We start from the raw sequence: 23,623 nt of genomic DNA on the forward strand, positions 1-23,623 counted from the left end.
GCAGCAGCAGGAAACTGAGTAAATGAAATACATCTAGGGTTTGTATTTGCTTTGTTTAGAGAAAAGATTGCTATGATTGGAGCTGCAGGCAGTAGTTTAGCCTTTTACTACCAGCATTCCCTTCAATAGCATCCATTTTTCTGCAAAAATAGCAGCTGTTTTTCTTGGCTTATTTTGGTGAGTAGCTTATTATACCTTTATTATTCTAAAGTCTAGTTTTGCTAAAGCTCTTCAATATTTAGGTGTGTGTTAAATATTCTTATATTTTTTTATTATTTATAATTTTTAATATTGAAATAAAACGTCCTAATTTAGGAACAAGTGTTTTTCTTTACAAATAAAGACTTGATATCCTAACAATGGCATAGTGCTGAAAAAAATATAGGTTTAAATCCAAAATCGAATTGAATTATCACCTTAAAATCGAAAGTCAAATCAAACCGTTGATTTGGAGAATTGTGACATCCCTAAACCATTCCCTGAGCAGTAATAGCCACTGAACATTATAAAAAAAATTAATAAAAAAAAGTACAGCATCGTATCTTATATAATGCTTTGTCCTGCTGACAATACCCTGTAAAGGGCCAGTGAGGTACAAATCTGTCACCAGAGGTACAAAATTACAAACAGGTACCCATGATGCAAAGGGTACGATTACAGTGGGAATTATGATGTTAGGCATATGTTTCCCAATAGTCACATATTGGTTCAAAAATCCATGAGGTCAAGTATGAATTTCAGCCGAATCCACAACACTATGTTCTTCTCTGCTGTATGTTCTAATAGCCTTGCTCTCTCTACCATGGAAATAGAACCAATTCAGGAAAAAGGACAACCGACTGCTAATAAATACAAATTGTTAAAAGGGGGCGGCTGTACTTTATTTTACGGATGCCAGTAAACTTGAACATTCTTTTTAGCCTAACAAGTTATTTTTATCATACAGCTGAGCTGAAGCGATGCTTCACGGTAATATTCTATTACACCAGGGTGAGGTCAAAATGATGACAGAAGCCTTTTAGCTGGAACAAAACTGAGCACCCATGGTGGGATTATCTTTGAAGCTAATGATCCCACTAAGGTTTTATGATGATTCCCTACCTAGTAAGCATTTTTCTTACAGTAAACTGTTTCCCTTTGAAAATAATGTTAGATTCTCAAATTTTATCATATTCCTGCAATTTAACAAGCTGCAGAAGAGACCAACAGGGTGAGTCATATCTCCCCTGTCTTTTTCTCTACCTCTCTCTCCCCTCCCTCTCTCTCCCCCTTCTCTCTCTCTCTCTCTCTCTGCCCCCCCTCTCTCTCTCCTCTCTCTCTCTCTTTCTCTCTCTCCCCCTTTCTCTCGCTCTCTCTCTGTCTCTCTCTCCCCTCTCTCTCTCTGTCTCTCTCTCTCTCTCTCCTGCTCTCTCTCTCTCTCTCTCTCTGCCCCCTCTCTCTCCTCTCTCTCCCCCTTTCTCTCGCTCTCTCTCTGTCTCTCTTTTTCTCTCTCTCCCCCTTTCTCTCGCTCTCTCTCTGTCTCTCTCTCCCCTCTCTCTCTCTGTCTCTCTCTCTCTCTCTCCTGCTCTCTCTCTCTCTCTCTGCCCCCTCTCTCTCCCCCTTTCTCTCGCTCTCTCTCTGTCTCTCTCTCCCCTCTCTGTCTCTCACTCTCTCTCTCAGTCTCTCTCTCTCTCTCTCTCTCTCTCTCTCTCTCTGTCTCTCTCTCTCTGCCTCTGTCCTGATCATCAGTCTGAATAAGTGGAGTGTGAACCTTCATCCGTGCAGCAGCGATGGGGAGATAAACCTGGTTAAAAGAGACAACAGACAGGCCGCACACAGTAAATAGACAGAAAAAAAAAGGGCTGAAGAGGTGAAGTGAGTTGAGAAACGAGGCAGGAAGGATCAAAGCAGACTTTAAAGCACGGTGCGATGGAGGGAAAGTAGAAATGACAGAGTTAATGCAACGCAGAGGACAGAGGGAGAACAAAGAGGGAAGTGCAGGGCCAGGTAGAGTTCCTGGTTGCTTTTACCCCCTCAGCGAGGAGCTGTTAAATCAGCTTACTGGTATTTTAGTATGGCAGTTGGTGTGCTTGGGGTGATTGTCACATAGCTTGCATGTGGGTCATGCACACATTCACACCTAGCGAAAGTGTCTGGTCCTCGGTGAACCTGTGTGCATTATGGGGGGACATATGGGGGAAAACAACAGAAGCACATGGAGGACATGGAAAGTCCATGAGGACAGAACCAGAGGCTGGAATCCAACTTGTGCCTCTGGTGCTGCCACAGCCGCATACCCACTTCACGCCTGGATTCAGAATTTGTCACAAGCACTGTAAAAACAGGGAAATAGGGAAAACGGGGTGAGAGGAAGAGGGAGAGAAAGAAAGAGAGAGAGAGAGAGACAGAGAGAGAGAAAGCACAATTCTGTGAAGGAAGAGAGGAGCACAGGACTGGACTGATGGCCTAATATGCGGTGGACACTCTGCAATTGATCTGTCCGCTTCCAGACACCGTGACTGTGTAACAGCATGGTAACCTTTCATTCCACTTCTCAGAGCAATTTGGTTTTAATCACAGACACTGTCAAGTGAGAAAGAGAAGGGCATGGATTGGACACGGATGGAAGTGAATTGGAGGGAGGAAAATAATTATGTGAAGTATACAGTATACATTATATATATTAAAAAAAAAAAAAAAAATTAGTTATTCATACTTTTCTTAGTAGTTATTCATTCCTGTTTTGTTTTCCTGTCGTTTTTTTCACTAATATCTGCTCCGTATGTGGATCGATTTGGATGAAACTTCAACCACGAGGTCTTTGTGACAGCGCGGTTCAAACAAGACATCGACCCTGTTTTATGTTTTATTTATCAACGTGTACTTTGCTGAAGTTGGTTTTCCAGAAAGTTTTAGGCTTCAAAATTCCGAGACTCTTCCCTCATTTTTCCTCTTACAATAACAATAAGGAGCTGCGGTACATTTACAATCGGGTTCCAGCCCAGTGGGTTAGACCCTTAATTATGCGTGTGTGTTGAATATACAGTATCAGTGGGAATATGCAGACAGGGCACAGGTGTGATCAGCGTGCACCTGTTGGGAAAACAGGCTCATTAGAGGGATTCCATCCCAGCTGAACACCCGGGGATGGAGATGGAGGTGGAGGGGCAAGGGGGAGGGGGGTGGGAAGCCGGATGGGGAAATAAACCGTCCCTCCGGGCCCCGACTGTTGGGACCGTTCAGCGTGGTTCTGTTTCATTACTGGACGGTGGCCGTTGTTTAAGAAGCTGATTCCCATAAGTCGCGGCCCTCTGTCGCGCACAAACACACAATCTCCCACATAATCTTTCAACAAGAGAAGCACATTCGTCTTTGGAATATGTGGACGCGTTGTGGAGTGTGTGTGCTGAAAACAGGACGCTCCAGATCTACCTACCTACCTCTACAACCTATTCAGAGTGCAGGCATTGTGTGTTCTGGATTCTGCAATTTTTTAGAATCAAAAATAAGAAGGGGGAAATATCTACAGTAAACACAAACAGCATGAATCAATGTTTTTTTGTAGCTTGCAGAGAGATTCACATTGGGGTTGTTATTCGAGGGGGAGGGTGGGGAGCTATGAGTCAAGAGCATCCATCAAAAACCCTCCTGCAGCAGTAAACACCCGGTGCTGCCCCCTGGTGGTTGGAATAGCTTAGTTACTTGACATTACCTATGTACAGTGGACAGTACATTGCATAATATTATATTTTATCACATTACAGTACATGACATTATATTACACCACATTACAGTACATGACATTATAATACACCACATTACAGTAGAATACATTACATTATATTACATCATATTGTGAAGGCAGTGTTTGTGATAGAAGTCAATAACGGCAAGATCCGCTATATGCAAGGACACTACTCATTGAATTTTTTTTTTTACCGTTTTATGAGGTCACAGATGAACCAAAACACTTGTACTCCATTACAAAGGCCTTAAGGACACCGAAGCCTTGGCGCCCTTCAAATTGTTTTCATCGCTTGAATCCAGCATCAACAACTATTGCGTTTTTGAAAGCTGCTTGCCATATTCCTCATGACTTTTCTTTATATTTTGATTGGTACTAATCACAGCCGCCGTTTCTTTCTGATATTACACCTGTTTTAAATCTGTGACGTTCAGTACACCGACCGCGCGTCAGTATTATTTCTTGAGGACAATCTGCAAATAAAAAAAGTTAAATGTTCACATATTGCAAATAAAATCCATTCCGTACAGTATAGCTCCAACTCCTCCGAATGGTGAAGCAGCGAGCGAACCCCGTGGACTAAGGTGAACTTTGCAAAGATCATCTTGTCACAGTGAGTCAGGAAAACCCCCAGAGGGGAGCTGAGGGTGACAGCTGCTGCTGCTGCACCGCTACAGGTAAATGCCAGAGTGTGTGCACGTTTGTACACAATCACACACACATACACACACAAAAGACACATGCTAAGAGACGCTTATCCGTGCATATAGGAGACGCAAATGTGCGTCTACTATATGCATATACAAAATACACATATACAATACAAACACAAAGACTCAACAAAGGCCAATACATGTGCACACACACACACACCCACACACACACACACACACACACACACAACCACACAAACAAAATCATACATTGGAAAAATACATACGACAGACAGATACACACATACATACATGGAATTATGTTGATTTAAAATAGTAGGATAAAATCAAGGAAGTCAGGAGATGCATATGAAATATATAATTAAAATCATGAAAACAGAATTAAAGCTTTTTTATGAGGACACAAAATTATGAGGACAACATTTTGAGATTCATTTTGAGATTAGGGATGGGGATACTTAATGTGTCCTGACATCCCAATGTGCTAGAAAAAAAAACCCTGATTATTATACAAGATTGTGTGTTGTTTGCTCTTCTGTATTTATGTATTTTCTGTGTTTGGACTCCAGGGTGTGTGTGTGTGTGTGTGTGTGTGTGTGTGTGTGTGTGTGTGTGTGTGTGTGTGTGTGTGTGTGTGTGTGTGTGTGTGTGAGAGTGTGTGCGCGTGTGTGCGTGTGTGTGTGTGTGTGTGTGTCATAAAGAACATAAATGGAAAAAACTGAAAATGGTTTTGTGAATCCTGACTGAATTCTATTTTGGAATGTAGCTTTTTCTTAGGGGGGTCTCGTTCGTATATCCTACCCCCCCCCGTCTCTTCTATTCTCGAGTCAAAATGTGTAACTACAAATTGAAAAATAATATGTCACTGCGCGGTTCTCCCAGCGCAGCCTCTCGCAAGACAAGATGTCATGCTTTGTGTCTGTGTTTCCCAGAAGCCCTGACAGCTGCATTATTTAATTCAAGGGGAAAAAAATGCAAATTAACGCGCACACACACACACACGCGCATACACACACACACACACACGCACAGTTTTGTTTTTTTATTTTTTTCAATCCACTTTTTAAATGTGTTTTTAAGGGTTTTGAAATATGACATTATTGCTGAGTGTATACATTTATTTTACATATATTTCTTTGCAGGTGTGAAGTTTCACATCTATATATCCATGGTTTGTATGATACGGATATAAACCTTTTTGCCATCGGTTTGTTCTGCATGTTGCACTGAGCAGCTCCACCAGGTGTCCCTAGCGTAATACAGTGAGACAGGGAGAGTTTGCCCTTTCTTGCTCAGTTCTTCAGCGGAGAAGCAGTGAGGCTGTTGCTGTGCTGACCTTACTCATAATCACAGACACACATGCAGATACATATGAAAAATAATCCATACAAATCAGATATTTTGTGACAAACATGTTTAATGTATGTTTCCTTACGCGATTACAGCCAGGTTCATCAAGTTTTCATCATTTTATACACGTCTAGTCGTCTACTGTATGAACCTATATGACAAGTATCTATGACAAGTATGTGCTACTAACCCGTCCCCCCCCCAAAAAAAACCCCCACACACACACACACACACACACACACACACACACACGGTGATTACATTGAACAGTTACAGACTTACCGTCTCAACACACACAGTGCTGCATGCGTGCACATAAACTGATGCATGGAACTCACCTTCAGGTCAAACCTCTGCCCTGGCAGGTGGTTCTCTTCAAGTTCTATTCAAGTTTTTAAAAAGCTCACCTTGACCGGTGACTTGTGGATTTTTCCGGAAACACTTAAACAACTCACGCAGGCGCAAGACCAAACCCTCTGTTTGGCGTTCATCATGTGAATTCCAAACGACACATCCTGGGTGCCGGGCGTGTAACCTCCTCACATGTTTACTCAGCGTAGGGATTTTTACAATAAAGCCGCTTCCATTTTGGGTCTGGGGCTAAATCGTAACGAGACCTTTTCAAATTCCTGTCGACACCAATGTGCTTGTGCTTGCTTGCACCCTTGTCTCCAGCGTCACTTTAAACCGGAATATTTTATTAACGTGAAAGATTATTAAATAGGACTAAAGACTTACCACTAAATAGACTCTTGCTACTGAACTCATCTTAATTATTGTTTTCAGTCATTTGCTTCTGTTTTAACTCTCTTGTCTGTTTTGTTTTTTATGTGAAACCGTTTATGCTGCTTCCTTGTAAAATTGATTCTGAATCTCAGTGCAAAATTCCTGGTTAAATAAAGGTAAAATAAAAAATGAGACAAAAGATACAGTTAAACAGTGAAAAGGAGATGAGGATTATGTGCAAAACAAAAACTATGACCTGTTGTTGAGATTTTGTTTTTGGTGATTGTTGACTTTGACTCCTGAATCAATACGTGCGTTCATTGGCACTGGAATTATAACACTCATGATGTGTGTGTTCTCTGAGGATGAAAGATTTATTTATTTTCCATTAATTATTTATTTCGCAAAACCTAAATACTACTACATGATAGTACATCATCTTAATTTCAACATAAGCAATTTGTCTTATTTATCCATATATTTGTTTTGTGAAAATTTGTGAGTTTCCACGAAATTAGTTCTTCCGTGTCAGTCAACCCTTAACGGACCACTGAACCTGATAATTGAGAGAGAAATATTGTCCAAAGATCCGTCTCAAATTTTGTTACGATTTCTCTCTCGCATTCTCTGAGACGTACCCGCAGACACCCTGGATGATGCTGTTATTTATAAAGGCGATAAGGATACTGATGCTGATGAAGATATTTTCCTGCAGGGAATGCTGGGAAGTGAGTGAGAGAGAGAGAGAGAGAGTGCCTGGGTCTTGGTGCCATCAGATGCGTACATGTCCCGTTGAAAGCAATAAATAAACTGAGTTATCTATAGCCGTTCCCCTAAAGACCATTTGTTTCCAAGGTGACATGTGAGTCCGTCCCGCTGTAAACAGACTCCATCTTCCCTCTCTCCCGCAGTAAAGTGGAGGCGGCGGCCATCGAGACGGAGCTGCTGAAGGACTACAGGTTCGGCCAGCAGCAGCTGATAGAGATCTGGGGCCATGCCTGCGCCATTGCCATCACAAAGGTTTGTACCCCCCCCACACCACCACCTCCCACACACCCCCAAACATAATGTTTTCTCTGTGCGCTACAGTGGAATACAAAAGTAAATCAATACAAAATTGAAAGCAAGACTTTTTTTTTCCCAGTTTCAAAATAATAAAAAAGGAAATAGGCCCTGTGCAAACCCTTCATAACTCCTCCTTTGGCAACTTTATGAGCTTGCCAAAGGAGCTTTTCAGTCTTTCCGCTTCTTTTGGGATTTCCCCCCATTCTTCACTGCAGAACTCTTCTAAACCTGCACCCATCTTTCCTGGAGGTACTTCATGGTTGATTTTCAGATCTGCTTTGGGTCATTGTGTTGCTGGAACACCCAACCTCAACTCAAGTTCAACTTGTCTTGACTTCAAGGTCACGTCAGCTTCCGTTCACTAAGATACTATAGCAGGGGTGTCAAACTAATTTTGTCTCACACAGCCACGTGCTGCAGCTGGAAATGGGGTTTCAAAATAAAAGCGCATCGTCAGAAATTTGGCACAAAAATATATATTTCCATTGACTTTTGACCCAGTTCTGGGCCAGGAGCCATCAGTTGAGAACCATTGAAAATCCACTTTGGGTTCTGCCCTGGTCTTGGTTAGGTGTGTGTGTGTGTGTCCTGGTTAGGTGGTGTAGACTTTCTCTCCCCTCATCATGGCCTCGGACCTTCAGAGGAGCTGGTGATATGGTCACCATGAACACAAACAGAGAGAGACACTCTGTTAGCAGTTTTATTCAAGTTATGATATTTTGTTTCTATCATTAAATGGGCTTTGCTTGAACAACCTATCATGCTTAAAGCCAAACCTTCGAAAAGATGGTCACAATTTAGTGAGCTGAAAGAAATCTGATGAAGGACTGTGAGGCCTGACAGTGTTACGTGTATGTGTATGTGTAGTGTTGGTTTGTGTGTGTGTGTGTGTGTGTGCGTGTGCGTGTGCGTGTGTGTGTGTGTGTGTGTGTGTGCGCGCGCGCTCATGTGCATCTTTGTTTGGTCAATATTGATCCACTTGCTAGCTCTATTGGCATTACAGTGCTATACTGTGCAGTTCTGCTTTATTTTCTGTGGTTTTGCCTGATTTTCTGATCTTCTTCGTACACTTGTGCTCTGGTGTGTTGTGTTCTGATTCACTCTTAATTTCATTCCTTTCACTTCTGTTACATTTCATTCTGCTCTGTTATGCTCTGTCCAGTGTACTTAACTCCACAGAACAACAATTCCATTGATTTCTTGAAGATGTCACGAAACCTTTTACTAAACTAGAAGGCGGTAAATTATCTCTATTTGTGCAAGACTTAATTTCTCTACTCTGTTTTTTTCTCAAAGCATTCCTGATTCTCATATGAGGTAAATGTCAAACTTTTCCCCCGAAAACCTGTTTCCAAAACGTTTTGAGCTAAACTCGTTCCACGGCACACGGCGTTCAGCGGCGCTCCGACTTGGAGCCAGACCCCCAGAGTTCTGCTGTGGCTGCGGCTGCGTTCTGGAGCGTTCTGGACTGTGTCGAGCAGACGGGTGAGATGAGGCCGTTGGGAACACGTGTGGTTCGCCCCGACATATCACTGTGTTTAATGCTGCAGTGGTTTCCTGGTCGGACGGTCAGGGTTAAGGCCCACAGTGCGCTGGAAGAAACGGTAAGACACAAGAAACTAGATACAGGAGCTGAGAGAGAGAGAGAGAGAGAGAGAGAGAAGGATGAATAGAAAAAACTGGAAAACACCCCAAAAAAAAAAGAGACAGGAAATGAGACATGCATTGGCAAAAACAAAGTTGTGGGCAGTGGTGGAAAGTAACAAAGTACAAGTACTTTGTCTGTAGTTACTTAAGTTTATTCAGGTTACATTTTATTTTAATCACTTCACCTTTTGATTTTTACTTGCATTTCAAAGCCAATCTAATACTTCTTACTCTACTACATCTCTAACACAGTCACGGTACTTACGTTTTTTTTTATTTTTAATTTTTCAGTATTTAATTTTTATATTTGTATTCCTTATCTATTCCTATGATACTACCTACATCGTTTTTTTTTGTCTATAAACTGTAATCAAGATCTGCATGAGCGGAAATATTGATGTGGTACTTTCACTTTTACTGGAGTCATCCATATTATTTGTTCTTTTACTCAAGTAAAAGGTCTGAATACAGAGAGAGCGAGGGAGAGAGAAAGAGAGACCAACCTAAAAAAAAAAGTTTAAATAACATCACAGGTTTAAGGCTGAAAACATTCTGTGACAGTGTCAGGCATAAGGAGTGATTATTCCACCACATCCCCTTCCCCTTCATTATGTCCAGCCACAACTGAGCGCCGGACCTTCCACTGCTGGCCCGAGCGGCCCTTGGCCCCCGGACCCTAGCCCTTGGCCCGAGATCTGGGCTTTGGGTTCTAGGCCAGATGCCAGAATCACCCGCAGACCCCGGCGGCACGCTGCCGCTCACCGGCCGGCCACATGACATCACCGTTATTTAGAGAAAATTACAGTAGGAGAAGCAGACGTGTGATTTTACTGGTGGTCTGAGCAGCGGTTTCCAAATACCTCACACAAACATGCACGTGCACATGTGCACACACGCACATCCACATCAACAGGAATTCTGTCTTTGGAACACATACGCACACGTACACAAATGTGTGTGTGTGTGTGTGTGTGTGTGTGTGTGTGTGTGTGTGTGTGTGTGTGTGTGTGCGCGTGTGTGTGTGTGTGTGTCCATGTCTTTATGTTAATATTTGCAGCAGCTTTTGAAGAGCTAGGTGGATTCCTTTCCTGAGTCCAGTTTCATCAAACAGGGATATTGTCACAATGCATCAAGTGCCAATTCATAAAGCATTCTTATACTTTTCTCCTCTCTTCAAAATGAAAGAGGTTTATGTACTTGTACTAATATATTCTAGTTGTTTGTGTGTGTGTGTGTGTGTGTGTGTGTGTGTGTGTGTGTGTGTGTGTGTGTGTGTGTGTGTGTGTGTGTGTGTGTGTGTGTGTGTGTGTGTGTGTGTGTGTGTGTGTGTGTGTGTGTGTGTGTGTGTTTGTGTGTGTGTGTGTGACCGAGGACTAAAACGAAACAGTTCATATCTGTTTGTGTCTGACAGAGACATTTTTATTTCTTCAAGGAAATTTTGTGTCTGGAGGGCAGATTTCACAGAAAAAAATCCTATTGCATTTTTCTACTTTATATGTTAATTTCACCGACAGCTATATAAACATATTTTTGTCCATTTTGAGAAGCATTTTATCTCTTGGATCCACTACTCTGGCCTTTTCCCAAACCCGACATTTCCATCTTTCACTTTGTATTTGAATTACAAAAGAGCGAAACATATTTCATATATTTATATACAAAAAGGTAAAAGCAATATAATGGACATTGAACTATAATGTTAGCATGTATGTATCTCATTTATTACAATGAATAGATATCTGTCCAGTACAAGTGGGGTTGTTTCCATCTCAATTGCAACAATGCTATTAAAAAGATTTTGTCATTCCCAACACATTTATTATATATTGATTTGATAGGAATGATATTTTCCTATTATTTTTTTGTGAGGGAAATTATAATATCTGAATCCTATTGAGTAAAATAACAGCCTTGATCAAGTAGTACGTTGAGACAAATAGTCCAAATAATGAAGCTTTTTAAGCTTTAAAAGCTCTAAGAGTGATATTGTATGTTTAAATGTGAATACATCTGAGTGTCTGAGTTTATTTCTGTATGAGGACCCTCAATAAAAATACTTCAGAGTGTTTGTGAGTCAGACTTAGTGATGTTGAATGCATTAGCATTAGTTCCCACAGGGAATCTCAGAGAGCTGATTAGAATGAGGACACGCTTCCTGCATACAGCAATTATTTAAGACACAGCGGTAGTCCTGGCATGCACAGGTATATAAGGCACAGAAGAACACAGTAGAAGTAAAGAGAATTCGCAAAAATAATACAAGGAATCTACTTACGAGATATCCACTGCCCAGTGCAGATTAGAGCTGCCGTGTGGCTCCTCTCGGGATTGCAGTCGCCTCTCGTTTGTGGGTGACTGAGGCCTTGGCAATCATCAAGCACACTGAAGGCGTATGCCGTGGCGAGGCCCGCCTACGTGCTCAGGTATGGCTCCGCTGTGGAATCCAGTGATATGGGCGTATTGCACGGCGACGCCGGCTTCCATGTCTACGTGTAACTCCGGGGTGGAATCCAGCGTTGTTCGGTGTGAAACCACTGTGTGCTTCTCTTCACATTTCCACTTCATTTTAAAAATAAAAGAGACGAGCTGTTGGATCATCTGTATATATATGTGTGTAAAATAACTATATACTGTATATAGATATATAGTATAGACAAAAAAGAGATATATATAAAATAGCAGGGGTTCTGCCCACAGAAGATGGCCATGATCAAAGGGCTACTAGGGCCCTCAGTATTGACTCCTCTCGGCAGCTGACTCCGCAACCTCCCTCTTTGATGAGGTTGGGGTACTAGGCCAGCCTCCTTTTCTGTGCCCCCCTCCCTGATTTTGAGAAGGTGGTTCAGGAACAACTAGAGAATCCCTCCCAGGTCACACGCCTCTGCCAAGATGGCAGGATGCTACTGGTGCTTGAAACAGGGAAGGATCCTATTTGGAGGCGTCTAGGTGGGGCAGTGTAAGACCTGCAGGTCGGCTTGGTGGCAGGGCCGGGGACCGAGGTCGCAACCATGACCAGGGTTACTGGCTTCAGTTCGCTCAGACCCCCCCCATGGCAAGATCAGCGACGGTCTCGTCAGTGACAGACCTGCGGCTCAGGGAGGGGTTACGGGTGGAGGTCTGTACCCTCCTGGCAAAAGTAGCAGTCAGGGAGGTAGAGCCAGGGGATTGGCGGGGTGGGTTCTATGCCTGCTATTTCCTCATCCCTAAAGATGATGGGAGACCAATCTGAGACCTCAGGGGTCTCAACCGATTTCTTTGGCCCCTGAAGCTCAAAATGTTGACAAGTCCCAGAGTGAAGCAGGCGTTCAAGGTAGGCGATTGGTTTGCCACCATAGACCTCAAGGATGCCTACTTTCAGATTCCCATCTGGGATCACAGGGTCACAGGGTCCTATGGTTTGCCTACAAGGACAAGATCTTCGAATTCTGTATGTTCCCCTTTGGGATCTCACTGGCCCCTTGCACCTTCACCCGGTGCATGGACGCAGTCCTTGGGTCGCTGCGGCGTGAGGACTCAGAATTCCCAAATCATCTGGACGATTAGCTGATACGTGCCCGGACAGAAGAACAGGGCCACCGCTATGTGGTCTAGGTCCTAGAGGTGCCATGTCAAGTCACACAATTTCTGGACATGGTTATAGACTCCAGGACCGCCACTGTGTCTTTTACCTGGGAGAGGCTGTTTGAGAGTACTTATTTTGCCTCATTTTGTTGTTTATTGGCCTAAATGTGAATTGTAACACATACAATGAGTGGTGCTGGCTCAAAAATAATAATAACAATAATAAAAGGAAGAAAACTGAATTTGCCACTTGCCACTCTCTAATTGCTGTTGTCGCTAGAATTTTGGAACCTAAAAATGGTATCATGAGTCAAAAAAACAGTTGAACTAAGCTAAATTTCAAAAGATAGAATAATATCAATCTGCAGTCACTTTGTTGAAGCGTGACGGACTCCAAACTGGACTGTTAACGCTCTACCTGACATTCACAGCCTGTCGCACTGGCCAGACACTCTAATTGCCTCAGAGCTGAGGCAATTAGAGTTTCACAGTGCCACGCACGGTAAGAGGCCATTTTTTAATTTCAAAAAATGAGATGCTGACATGTATCTGGATGGAACGGATTTGAATCCAAAATGCATCCGTTTCCTCGGAGCTGCCCAAGTTTCTATAAGATAGAAGAACTCCATCCATCAATCCCTTCTCTCTCTTGCTCCGTCTCCCATGTTTTCTCTCTTGGTCTCTGTCGTTGTCACCCTTGGTTCTTATGGCCCAGACGTCCATAGCCCTTTATCTTCCACCTCGCCGTGTGACGTAAACCCCACTGAGCGGCTGCGGTGCAGATAGCATCTCCTCCCTCCTCCCCCGATCTTGTCCTGTTAATTAAAGCCAATCCAGTTTATTTAAAGCTCTGTAGAGTCTTATGTTATTCCCACTTATACCACAGAATATTTGGACAAAGGACCATTTATGTGGCTGAAGTATCCGCTGCTGTGAAGCCGTGGAAGGGAATGTGCTTTCGCCCGCTGGATGATGATCATGAACCTACAAAATGTGTATGCACGCTTAGCAGCAGCAAAAGTGATTGATGCTGATTTCATCGGATGATATCACCTTCCTGCCGGTGAGGTATTTCAATCTCCCAGCGTCTGCCACCCCATAGTGGTTCTTGTAATGGCTGTTAGAAAATTGGGGCAATCAGTCTCGACATACATTTAATAGGCTCTAACTCCTTTTATTACTCCTTTTTATTGCTCTACTATTTAGTCCACCTAAGCTGTTCCTCTCTGTGTTATAAAGCGATTATTTTTATTGTTTAATCTATAATTAAGCAATCAACAAGCAACAAAAGCAACAATGAGACATATTTATTTGTTTATTTATAATGAACTAGGGAAAATGAAGCCAGCACCTTTGGGCCATTCAGTGATTAGAATGACTCAGCCATTGCATGTGCTCATTACTAAGAAATACACACACACACACACACACACACACACACACACACACACACACACACACACACAAACTTTTATCCAGGTGTTTGTGATGGAGGATTAGCTGCTTGGGTTGATGGCTCCAGAGGCGAATACCTGCTTCATTTAAAAAGGTGCAAGGCGATTTACAGGCTAATGTGGGGCCAGCTAAACCAGGAAAAGCCAGTAGCCTAGTTTTTCTTGGACTTCAGATGGAAAGTGTGTTATTTATACAGAAACATCCTGTGAGGAGGGCTATTTCAAGGGCAGTTATTTGTCCCCACTGTTGCCAGGAATTTCCCACTCAGTTAAGGAGACTGAACTCTTTTTTTATTTTTTTATTTAAAGGCAGAACAGATAATAGTGATCATGCAATTTCCTATCTGCTCTGGCACCTCTGTCATATGTCATGTGTTGGCTTAGAGACTCACATTGTGATGGAGGGCCAGAGCTTCAGATAGGATGACAAACCCTGAAAAAAGAGCCTTTATGGGATATGCCACAGATACCTGATGACTCTCCTGTGACTGTCTTTTCCCTCCTTGCTTCTCGCTCCGTATTGTTTCCTATTTACAAACTGATCTGTCTTTTCTCTCCTCTCACTGCTCTCTAACTGATCCTTTCTATTGTATTCGTCATTGCCACGTTGACCTTCAAAGCGGAATTTGTAACTGGTTCTCAGCACTTTTGACAGTTTGCCTAAGTGCTAGATGCTGTGTATGCTGTCTAATGTACCCAGTAAAGGGTTCTGACATTTCTAGAATGCCAAGGCCAACTACTCAGCCTTTTTATGTGACATTCTCCCACATGAGAAGATTCACACAGCAGTGACAAAAATGTTTTCTTTTTATTGTACAAAAATAATTTGAGACCACACAGCAACCATTAAGGTCAGGTGTTGATACAGTTTGGCTAATGACCATTGGATGCTGCTTTGGAAAACCTCAGACTGAATACAATTCAGTGGAGTATCCGGCCCCCCCCTCAACTCACTTCTGGTTCCAAAGTCGATGATCCATAAAGCTCTGGTTCCATCCTGTCAAGATGGCGACAACCCTAACCCTAAGCCCAAACTCGAGGCTTCCAATTTCACTTCAGAAACCAACAGAGGCCACAAAATGCTACGTCCATTTTCAAAGTTTAGTCCTTTTTGCCGAGAGGCAAGCGTCCTATGTGTCGAGAACCAAGTCTAAATTAGACTCAACCCTCCATCTTTCCCTGCAGGCCTACCCTCTCAGTTCCCTGGGGAAGAAGCAGCCCACGGTGCTGGTGATCTGTGGCCCGGATCAGAATGGCTCCATTGGCCTGGTGTGCGCCCGACACCTGCGCATATTTGTAAGTAAGGGCAAATATAGACCCTCGCATGGCGACCTGGCAAAGCACTGCTGGAGACCGTCGGATGTGCCAGTAACCGCAGAGGCATTCCTATTACATCAAATACAACACAACATGAGAACCGAGACAGTAGTCTGGGGGATCTGCAGTTACCTGACTAAACTGATGTTTGTGTTGTTGTGAATTACTGGTGGATTATTTACAGTATATAGGCCCTCTGTGTGTTAAAGAATTTCCCTTCGGCTCCTGTAAGGGTCTCTGTGCGGTTATCCTATTATTACTTTCTCCGCAAGGGCACGGAGACAGTAATGATGTCATGCTATTGTTGATCCTGTTAAGGCTGTCTGGGTCCTACGGTTGCCAGCTGCAATGTGATGTCATGCCAATGATGTCTGCACTCCAGGACCATATGGCGTAGAAGATTCCAGTCAGTAGTCTGACTGTTCTTCCCAAGCAAACACACTGTGGATCATAACCGGAGAAGTACTGGTGTGGACTGCACAACTTGTGTCAATGTTCCCTTCTGAAAGGCTTAAGGTCTTTTGTGAGGCTTAAAGGATCTGGCCAACATCAAATCAAGCTTTAGCCTGTTAACTAGTTGGTGCACACATTTTATATTACCTCTGGCCAATTCCCTGATTATAGCTCACATTTCTAGATTTGTGTTTTTTAATTCCATGTTAAAGCAATCCACCACCAAGGGAAAGAATGTAGAATGTGGAAAACTGAATTTGCCGCCGGCAGTTAGGGCCTCTACCTCTGTGTCTCGATGGTGTTGGAGGAGCAGTGAATGTTAGATTTGTCTCTAAGAATGTTTGGCCTAGAATGGAATGCATTTACGTCCCTTTCCAAATGTGTCTGTGACTCCAGATTTACAGCTTACTGATAGCTTTGATTAAAGCCACGTTGGATAGTCTCCCTTTCTTTTTCTTTCTTGGTCTCTACGTCTATCTATCTACCTACGTATTTAACTATCTATCCACCTATCTATCTTTATATCTATCTATCTATCTTTATATCTATCTATCTATCTATCTATCTATCTATCTATCTATCTACATTCTACCTCTCTCCCCATACAGTACCATAAGTCTTTTCTTTTCCTCTCGAGAGCCAAGCAGTAGTTTGTGGGTCAGCTTTCAAGGTGATATATTTTACACTGTCATCTCAGGAATGCAGAGATTTCTTCTCCATAACTTTGATCCTCAGAAAAAGGGGGTCATTAGACAACAATGCTTTGCTCTATCCTTCCGCTGGTTTCTCAGTTTTCTTCCCCCTGCTGCGGTGAAGAGACAGTAAAAAGAAAAAAAAAAGTTGAGGTAAAAAAATGTGAGGTAAACTTGGAGCCACACGTGCATGAGATGCCCTGGCTTGAGTATTTACTTTAGATTTTCCAGGTGTAAGAGTATATGTTTCTCATTGATGCGGTCAGTGCCAGGGAACAGAAGGGGAAACATACTAGCACGGACACTTGGCACACACACGCACGCGCACGCTCACACACACACACACACACACAGACACACACACACACACACACACACACACACACACACACACACACACACACACACACACACACACACACACACACACACACACACAGCCTGGGGCTACTGATCCAGAGCTGTGAATGTGATTAGACAGAGCATAGAAATGACTGATCATACGCAGGGCAACAGGCCAGCTCACTTCTCACTTCTCACGTCAATCCAAGTGGCGCATGTTCTCAAAGCCAGCAGCACGTGTCTTAGCAGATCTGGCGCAACATTCCTGGTCTTTCCACACCTAGTTGCATGCATGGAATAAAAAAATAAAAAAATAAATAAACAAAAAAAGGGGGAAACCAGAACACGTTGATATTACCAGCTAAAGCTCATGTTGAATGAGCATGAAGGACTCTGCATATACACATTAGTTCCAGTCAGTTGCACGTGCTGAAGGGACAGGACATGATGTTTGGTCTTCCTCCATGGTCCACTGCTAAGATAAGTGAAATCTTCAGTGGCATGAATCCAAAGGAAAACCTTCTCCAACCATCACCGTTGTGTGCTGTTTAAGTGCAAGCTTTGTTTGAGCGTTGTTTCAAACCTGAGTTTCAACGAGCTGTGGTCCAGAAACCGTCACTACCGTCACTTTAAAACGGTTTAACCCACTGAAGGAGGAAACACAATCGTGTCGACCCCTTCATGATCAACAGGAAAATGCCTGTGACTTGTCTGTCACCTGGGCTTGTTTTTCCACCCATGAATAATGTATTTTCATGCTCAGTGACGCTACAAAGCACAGTAACAGACCCTTTTCACGGGACGACAACTTTACAGTCGGTTTGATAGTGTGGCTACTGCGGCCGTGAAGGATGTTTTTGGATCCGCGATCCCTCGGAGGCGGTCGGAGGCACAGTGGATCACTTTCAGCCTGGCTGTCCACGGTGTGTTCTTAAGCATTCACCATGGACATGACGTCAGGCAGTGATTGGTTTAGAGCCCCAGAGGAACCTGTCTGGCCTGACAGATCCCTTCCTCCTTCCTCCTCCAGCCATATCCATGTTTTTTCATGTGATATTCAGACAGGGGTTTTTTTTTTTTAGGCCTTGGAGAATTCAAGGAGCCAGGGGAAACTGAAATATATAATTTGGCTCCAGTAATTACTGCACAGCTAAATTTAGCCAAAGTTAATTAAAATGAAAGCTTGGTTTAAAGAAGTAAATGTGAGTATTTAACAGTCTGTTTTACACACCCTGGTCAACACAGGGTCAGATATGTTTGCACAGAAGTAGCACATGAACTTTCTCCATGATCAATATTGTTTTTTATAAGGATAACATCAGCTATTAGGATAGAAATACACAAACTCACAGACGGACACAACACACACACACGCATACACACATGTACTCATGCAGAGACAAACATGTTGCCAGACCCACTCGTGCAGACAGTGGTAACATTGTTCTTTATTAGGTTTTATAGTTCATCTCTATGATTCAGTTCAGATCAGAGATCCTGGGTGGTCGCTGTTTAGCCTCTCAGACCACAGGTTTCTGCTTTACTACTCCCATTTTCTTCTCAGCACCCCGACTGTAAAGGGATGCCGACTGGAAGACATCTCACACCCGTGATAATTACTAAAAAGCAAACTGTGTTTTTGTTTGGCTGAACGCACTCCGGTGTGTCGTCAAAACTCCATTGCCTGTGCGATGACTTTAAGCAGTCTGCGGTGTTGATTCTGAGTAACCGCTGCGCCGCTTTTATTTTCCCCTCGTTTGCCGTCTTTTCACCTCCCGTATAGGAATACGAGCCCACCATCTATTACCCGAAGCGCTCGTCCGACAGCCTCCAGCAGGACTTCACGGTCCAGTGTGAGAAGATGGACATCCCCTTCCTCTCCTACCTGCCCACAGAGGTCAGCCGTTATGGTTTCTGTCGTGTTGCACTGTGTGTGTGTGCAAGGTGGAAGGCATGGAATGGACCAAGTTAACGTGAACGGACACGTTAACTTGGTCCAAACCAATTTGTTCAGTTAAATTACAGCCGTGATGATTGGTATGTTTCATGACGAGTAATATTTTGTTTAAATTATCTAAAGGGGTGCTGTATGTGAACTTCAATTGTGTAAGATTGCAATACATTTTACAAATCACCCCTCCTGCAAGCATATGAGGCAAACACTCAAAATCAGAACATATTTTCCATTTTTGAGCACTTCAATTTACTTTGGTGAGAGTGAGGAGATGAAATGTAGAACACAATCCTAACTTATCATTAGAATTGTAATTTTGTTTGGCCAGTTGTCATTTCACCACTGCACATGGGACACAAGCATTTCAGTGCATAGTTAAAGGGAAGAGAAATTGATCAATTCATTGCAATTTCACCTGGTCACTCGCTTTGGAAACAGCTGGAGGATTTAACTAGAGAATCGTTCACAATGCTCCTTTAAATTGGAATTCCTCTTATTACTTGTGACATTCAAGTCCTATGTCGTTTAGTTTGAGAGAACTTTATTTCATTTTGGGATATTTTCAAAGCCAACTCCACATCTACAGTCGTTGGTCTCAAAATACAATCAATGTTTGTTTGTATTTAGGTTCAGTTAATCAACGACGCCTACAACCTGGTGATTGATGCCATCCTGGGGCTGGAGACAGAGCCTGCTAGCGTCAAGGAGCCGTACGCTGGGATCCTGGTGACGCTTAAGCAGGTGAAGATCCCCATCGCCAGCGTGGACGTGCCCTCAGGTAATGACGCAACTCATCACCCAATCTGCTCTGATCTGGCTCCGGGCCCCAAAATGCTGCATGATAAATGAGCCTTCAGGCAGCGCCGAAGGAGCTTTGGCTCCCGATTCGAGTCTTTTTTTGTCTTTTTTTTTTTTTTTTTTTTTACTCTGGATCCACACATGAGGGATAAATCTTTTGCCGCAATGTGAGCTCATCACACCGCAAACACGCCTCTCGCCCAGACAGCGCAAAACAAAAGCTCATTTGTAGCTGTCAATGGTGCTCCACAGCGGCTTTTTTCTCCAGCCAATCCGGCCCTTTGTCAGTAACTCGTGTAATCAGTTGTAGAACATCTATTTGGCTTGTGAACCAGACTTCTATCACAATCACTAGGTTCCCACAGTGATGTTTCCATGGCAGGTGGCTCATCTGCAAAGCATCAAGCTTTTTTGATATTTAACATGAAAGACAATGAATCAAGAGTTACACGATGCGACGCTCCTCTGCTCCTCTGGGTCTCCAACCATATTCCTTCTCTCTCATCCTCATCCTTTATCCCAGGTTGGGACGTGGAGGAGGCCAGTCAGGACGGCATCAACCCGGAAGTCCTCATTTCGCTAACGGCGCCAAAGAAGTGCGCCACCAGTTTCTCTGGGAAGCATTTCTTGGCAGGGCGATTCCTCCCGTACGATATCCAGAAGAAATACGAGCTCAACCTCCCGGAGTACCCGGGCACAGACTGTCTCATCGAGCTGTAACACATGCAAACCGGTCCGAGCGCTCCTCACTTTGAATAAACACGGCTATAATCTATTCTCATGTTTTGTACTTTCTAGATTGTTACTGTGAAGAATCGTTCCCGTGCTATTTCTCCGTCGTAACTTGGCGAGACTCTGCTCTAAACCGTGAAAGAGTCTAGAAGTTTTAGAAGCTGTAGTGTAAACGTCTCTTACGGACGCGGTTCGAAGAGTTTTCGAGCTGCAGCGCTGTTTCCTCTCAGTTCTATAAAGTTTCTTTCACCGCTCAGAAAAAAAAACAGTCTGAAAGATGTTTCTACCACTAAAAGATACATGTACACATATTTTTTTTATTTAAGCATCTTCTGTTTATATCATGTTTTTGTTATTATGGTTTATTTGTTGTTAAAGCTATTTATTTTCTTTTTTTATAATCTGGATTTCTAAATCTTCAATGATGTTTGATGATTTGTTAAACCAGCATTGATACTTCTTTTGTTTTTTTGTTTTTGTCCATAAGCCGACCCTTAAGGGCAAGTTTCTAATTGTCAAATGGTTAAGTTTAAAAAGTCGTTTGATTTATGATGTTTCTGACACATAAAGGTATGACTGCATTTTAAATAAAGTACCCATCATCTGAAATCAGGAGGAAAAAATTCTGAGATTCTTATTTATTTTTTGCTGATGATGCCAGCTGTAATCACTAGTTTTATCTGCCTCGCATACGATTCGATTACTCGGACACCCGCACCACAGCGTGCGGAAAACTCCCACTTAGTTTTCCAACTGGATTTGATTTGCTAATCAAAGCCATAAACTGGAGTGATCAGACAAAATTTGACATGGAGGAAGGACACGCATCATTGCGCTACAGATTTAAATGTTTATAATAGCCCAGATGAGAGTGTTTGTAAATGAGGCTGCTTTGCTGTTTACGGGTGAGATCATGTGTATTTGGAAGAAGCACGGGAGAATCCCCTCGATACAAACGTATGTGTGCGAGAGCATGTTGTGTCCTGGAGTTGAGGAATTTGTTGTCATGGAATGCTGATCCCTTCGCACACAATGGCGGTAAAGCTGTCGAGTGCAAACCAACGTGGATGCTTTATGATCCGACACTAACTGGTAGTGACTCACAGTCCTCGATTGTCAGGAAACCAGGACGTGTCACCATCCGTTCAGCTGCTCTACAAGGTGCTCTGTAATCTGTGGTGACCTGTAAAATGTAATGGTCTTAACAGCAGCGCAACTGTCCGGACCAAACTCCTCCATAGAGAAACAACGTCCAGAAAAAGTGTTTTTATTGTTTCAGCGCCACATACATACATGAATACATACATAATACATAAGATAACACACATCAAACGCTGTGAGAAGCTTGTATCATGACACATGTCTATCTGCTCCGGGTTAATTCCAACTAGCCCACTCTACAATAAACTGGTGTCTAGAAACCCGTCGTCGGTGTCTCTGTGCGTGAGGGTCCTGAACACCCCAATTGGGTGGCACGTGGGAGGCGAAACTGCCACACATACATACATACATACATACATACATACATACATACATACATACATACATACTACATACATACAGTACATCAAATCAGCAGTAACATTAAAACCACTGACAGGTGAAGTGAATGCCATTGATGATCTTGTTCCAGTGGCACCTGTCAAGGGGTGGGATATATTAAGCAACAAGTGAACAGTCAGTTCTTGAAGTTGATGTGTTGGAAGCAGGACAAATGGGCAAGTGTAAGGTTCTGAGCAACATGACAAGGGCCAAATTGTTATGGGTAGACGACTGGGTCAGAGCAGCTCCAAAACTACAGATCTTGTGGGGTGTTTCTGGTATGCAGTGGTAAGTGCCTACTAAAAGTGGTCCAAGGAAGGAAAAGTGGTGAACCAGAGACAGGGTCATGGGCGCCCATGGGCTCATTGATATGTGCGGGGAGCGAACTGTAGCCCATCTTGTCCGATCCCACAGAAGAGCTACTGTAGCACAAATTACTGGAGAAGTAATGCTGGCTATGATAGAAAGGTGTCAGAAGACAGTGCATTACAGCTTGCTGTGTATAAGGCTGCGTAACCACAGACCGGTCAGCGTCTCCATGCTGACCCCTGCCACCTTCGAAAGCCCCGACAATGGGCACGTGAGCATCAGAACTGGACCATGAAGCAATGGAAGAAGGTGGCCTGGTCTGATGAATCATGTTTTCTTCCACATCATGTGGATGTCCGGGGTTAGGGTCTGATCTGATCAAGCATCTGTGGGATGTGCTGGAACAAGACAACAAGCCCGATCCAACTGGGCCCCACCTCAACTTACAGGACTTAAAGGATCTGCTGCTAATGTCTTGGTGCCAGATACCACAGGACACCTTCAGAGGTCTTGTGGAGTCCATGCCTCAAAGGGTCAGAGCTGTTTTGGCGGTGAGGAGGGGCAGCTACACAATATTAGTGGTTATTACTTGGTGGTTTTAATGTTGTGGCTGATCGGTGTGCATACATACATACATACATGCATACATACATACATACATACATACATACATACTTACATGCAGTAGATAAGATAAAACAACACTTTATTAATGCCCGTGGGGAAATTCAGGTGATACATACTGTACATACATGCACACAATTTCATTTTAAATCATGTTTTATGATTCGTATCCTCTGAATCTCAGTGAGACTAACTTGGTGATAAAGGTTAAATAAAATATTTGAAATATATATAAATAATAATGAAATACCAATGATAATGAAATACCTACATATGTAAAAAAAATCTTAAAAACATACAAAACAAGTCTCTAAGTGTCAACCATGTGTATGTGTGAGTTATGTATGAGCATATCAATAAAACCATATAATAATATCAACAATACCACACAGTAAACTCTTCCTACCCGCTCTGATTAGTTTACGTAATCTGCATCGTCCTGAAGGATCCATTCAGCAGATTTGCATATGGTCGAATCACATTTTGCAGTGTTTGAGTCATTTTACGAGACTCTTAAAATAGCCTGTGCTTATGGAGCTTTAATTTGAATTTTCTACGCTGAGACGGATTACGTTGACGGGCTGGGATGTTACGAGCCCCCATTCCGAAATGACGATGCTGCAAAGAGAGCAAATGTGTGCTTGTGTGTTTTCACCATT

The 23,623-nt window shown here is 43.0% G+C and overlaps 1 protein-coding gene across 1 annotated transcript in view; it reads left to right on the forward strand.

Annotated features, from left to right (window-relative positions):
• The window catches only part of yjefn3 (YjeF N-terminal domain containing 3), a 62,680-nt gene extending 40,803 nt beyond the window's left edge, over positions 1 to 21,877 (forward strand). Inside the window, exons 2-6 of the mRNA XM_080012982.1 lie at positions 7,386 to 7,494; positions 15,387 to 15,497; positions 18,789 to 18,902; positions 19,587 to 19,737; positions 20,281 to 21,877. Of these exons, the coding sequence (XP_079869108.1) occupies positions 7,386 to 7,494; positions 15,387 to 15,497; positions 18,789 to 18,902; positions 19,587 to 19,737; positions 20,281 to 20,477 (682 nt within the window). The 3' untranslated portion in view covers positions 20,478 to 21,877. The remainder of the gene's footprint in view (positions 1 to 7,385; positions 7,495 to 15,386; positions 15,498 to 18,788; positions 18,903 to 19,586; positions 19,738 to 20,280) is intronic.
• The last annotated feature ends 1,746 nt before the right edge of the window (positions 21,878 to 23,623 follow it).

This window comes from Zeus faber (genome assembly GCF_960531495.2).
Source record: "Zeus faber genome assembly, chromosome: 1".
NCBI lineage: Eukaryota > Metazoa > Chordata > Actinopteri > Zeiformes > Zeidae > Zeus > Zeus faber.